This window comes from Apodemus sylvaticus, chromosome 5, assembly GCF_947179515.1.
Source record: "Apodemus sylvaticus chromosome 5, mApoSyl1.1, whole genome shotgun sequence".
Lineage (NCBI taxonomy): Eukaryota > Metazoa > Chordata > Mammalia > Rodentia > Muridae > Apodemus > Apodemus sylvaticus.
This window is the reverse complement of record NC_067476.1, coordinates 67,893,780-67,895,446: the sequence shown is the minus strand read 5'-3', so window position 1 is coordinate 67,895,446 and position 1,667 is coordinate 67,893,780. Positions and strand designations below refer to the sequence as shown.

The following is a 1,667-nucleotide window of genomic DNA, read 5'->3' as shown; positions in this document are numbered from 1 at the left end:
ATATCAAATGTACAACGCGTAACACTTTACAATAATACTAGGTTCATAACACCATATCAAAGCTGCAGGAAGCAATCAGGTAGTTGTATACCAAGTATCCCAAAGTATCCCCAAAACATGCAAAAGAATCAGAAAAAAAATAACATAAAGAACACAGGGGCAAATATTTTATGATGATATTTTGGCACCAGCAAAATAAAAACATTTCTTATTGACTTACAAACCTCTTTTTACCAGTATAAAGCAAGGAGAAACACTAATGTTTAAAGGCAAAGTATTCTTATGAGCTTGCAGATATGTTCAAAACATAGAGTCCATGAATAAAACAACATATCATCAATTTATTTACTTATTCACAAGATGAAATTATGTTCTAATTAAATGTTCAAAAACATTATATAATTTATCTAACTTTAATTGACTCACAGTGCTAAAAATCTGGTAAATAATTTTCTCAGTGCCTCTGTTACATCTTTGTTCCTCAGGCTATATATCAAAGGATTAAACATTGGAGTCAAAATGGTGTAAAATAGAGAGAGAAGTTTGTCTGTCCCCTCATACTTATTGGACTTAGGTTTTAAATAGGTGATACTTGCTGATCCATAGAATAAAATCACAACTATAAGGTGGGAAGAGCAGGTAGAAAAGGCTTTTGTCCTTCCTGTGTTTGATGGCAATTTCAAGATGGTTGAGATGATCCTGCTGTAAGATGCAAGGATTAACATGAACGGAACAGTGACAATAAATACAGCAAAAATAAAGACCACAATTTCATTCACTAAGATGTTTCCACATGCCAGTTTGAGTAGAGGAGGTATGTCACAGAAGAAGTGATTAATTTGGTTAGATTCGCAGAAGGGCAGAGACAAAATCTGATATGTCTGTCCCACCTGAATGGGAATACCAATGACCCAGGAGCTAACAACTAGCTGTGTACACACCTTGGGACTCATGACTACAGGATAGTGCAGAGGGTTGCAGATGGCTACATAGCGATCATAGGACATCACAGCCAGAAGAAAGCATTCGGTGGCCCCCAGGATAAGGAATAGACACATTTGTGTAGCACAGGCAAGAAAAGAAATATTTCCTTTCAGTGTGAAGAGATCCATAAGCATTCTAGGAAGAGTGACAGAAACATAACAAATTTCTAGGAAAGAAAAATTGCTGATGAAAAAATACATGGGGGTTTGCAGTGTGGGCTCAATCCTTGTGATTATAATGATGATGCCATTTCCCAGCAGGATAATCATGTAGATGAAGAGGAAGATTCCAAAGAGAAGCCAGTGCAATTTGGGAATATCAGAAAATCCCAAGAAAACAAATTCTAAAGGTACAGTAAGATTTGTGTCTGTGATTTTAAATTTGTTTGCTCTTTCTAGGTTCACATATTTGGATTTCATTTTCTTCTCAAACCAAATTTGGATTGTGTTTTAGTCTTTACAACTTCTATGGCTTTTTTGTTTTGTTTTGTTTTGTGTGTGTGAATCTTGAAGGATTTTCTTCTAGGTGATAACTCTGGAACTAGAAGCAGTAAATTTACATGAACAAAAATTGAAATAGTTTTATACATGAAGTCTTCCAAATGAGTTAACCATGTTAGATATATATTTTAATTGTATCAATAAAATTCATAAAACTGTACATTTTTATTCACTTGCCATAGG

At 34.4% G+C, this 1,667-nt stretch overlaps 1 protein-coding gene across 1 annotated transcript; it reads right to left on the bottom strand.

Moving 5' to 3' along the window:
- Nucleotides 1-422: 422 nt before the first annotated feature.
- On the bottom strand, nucleotides 423-1,403 carry LOC127684307 (olfactory receptor 10AG1-like). The gene has a single exon (XM_052181258.1). The coding sequence runs from the start codon at nucleotides 1,401-1,403 to the stop codon at nucleotides 423-425; it is 981 nt and encodes a 326-aa protein (XP_052037218.1).
- Between the last annotated feature and the right edge of the window lie 264 nt (nucleotides 1,404-1,667).

What these genes read in the sequence shown, in the direction of transcription:
- LOC127684307 (XM_052181258.1), bottom strand. Translation starts at nt 1,403, where the DNA reads ATGAAATCCAAATATGTGAACCTAGAAAGAGCAAACAAATTTAAAATC.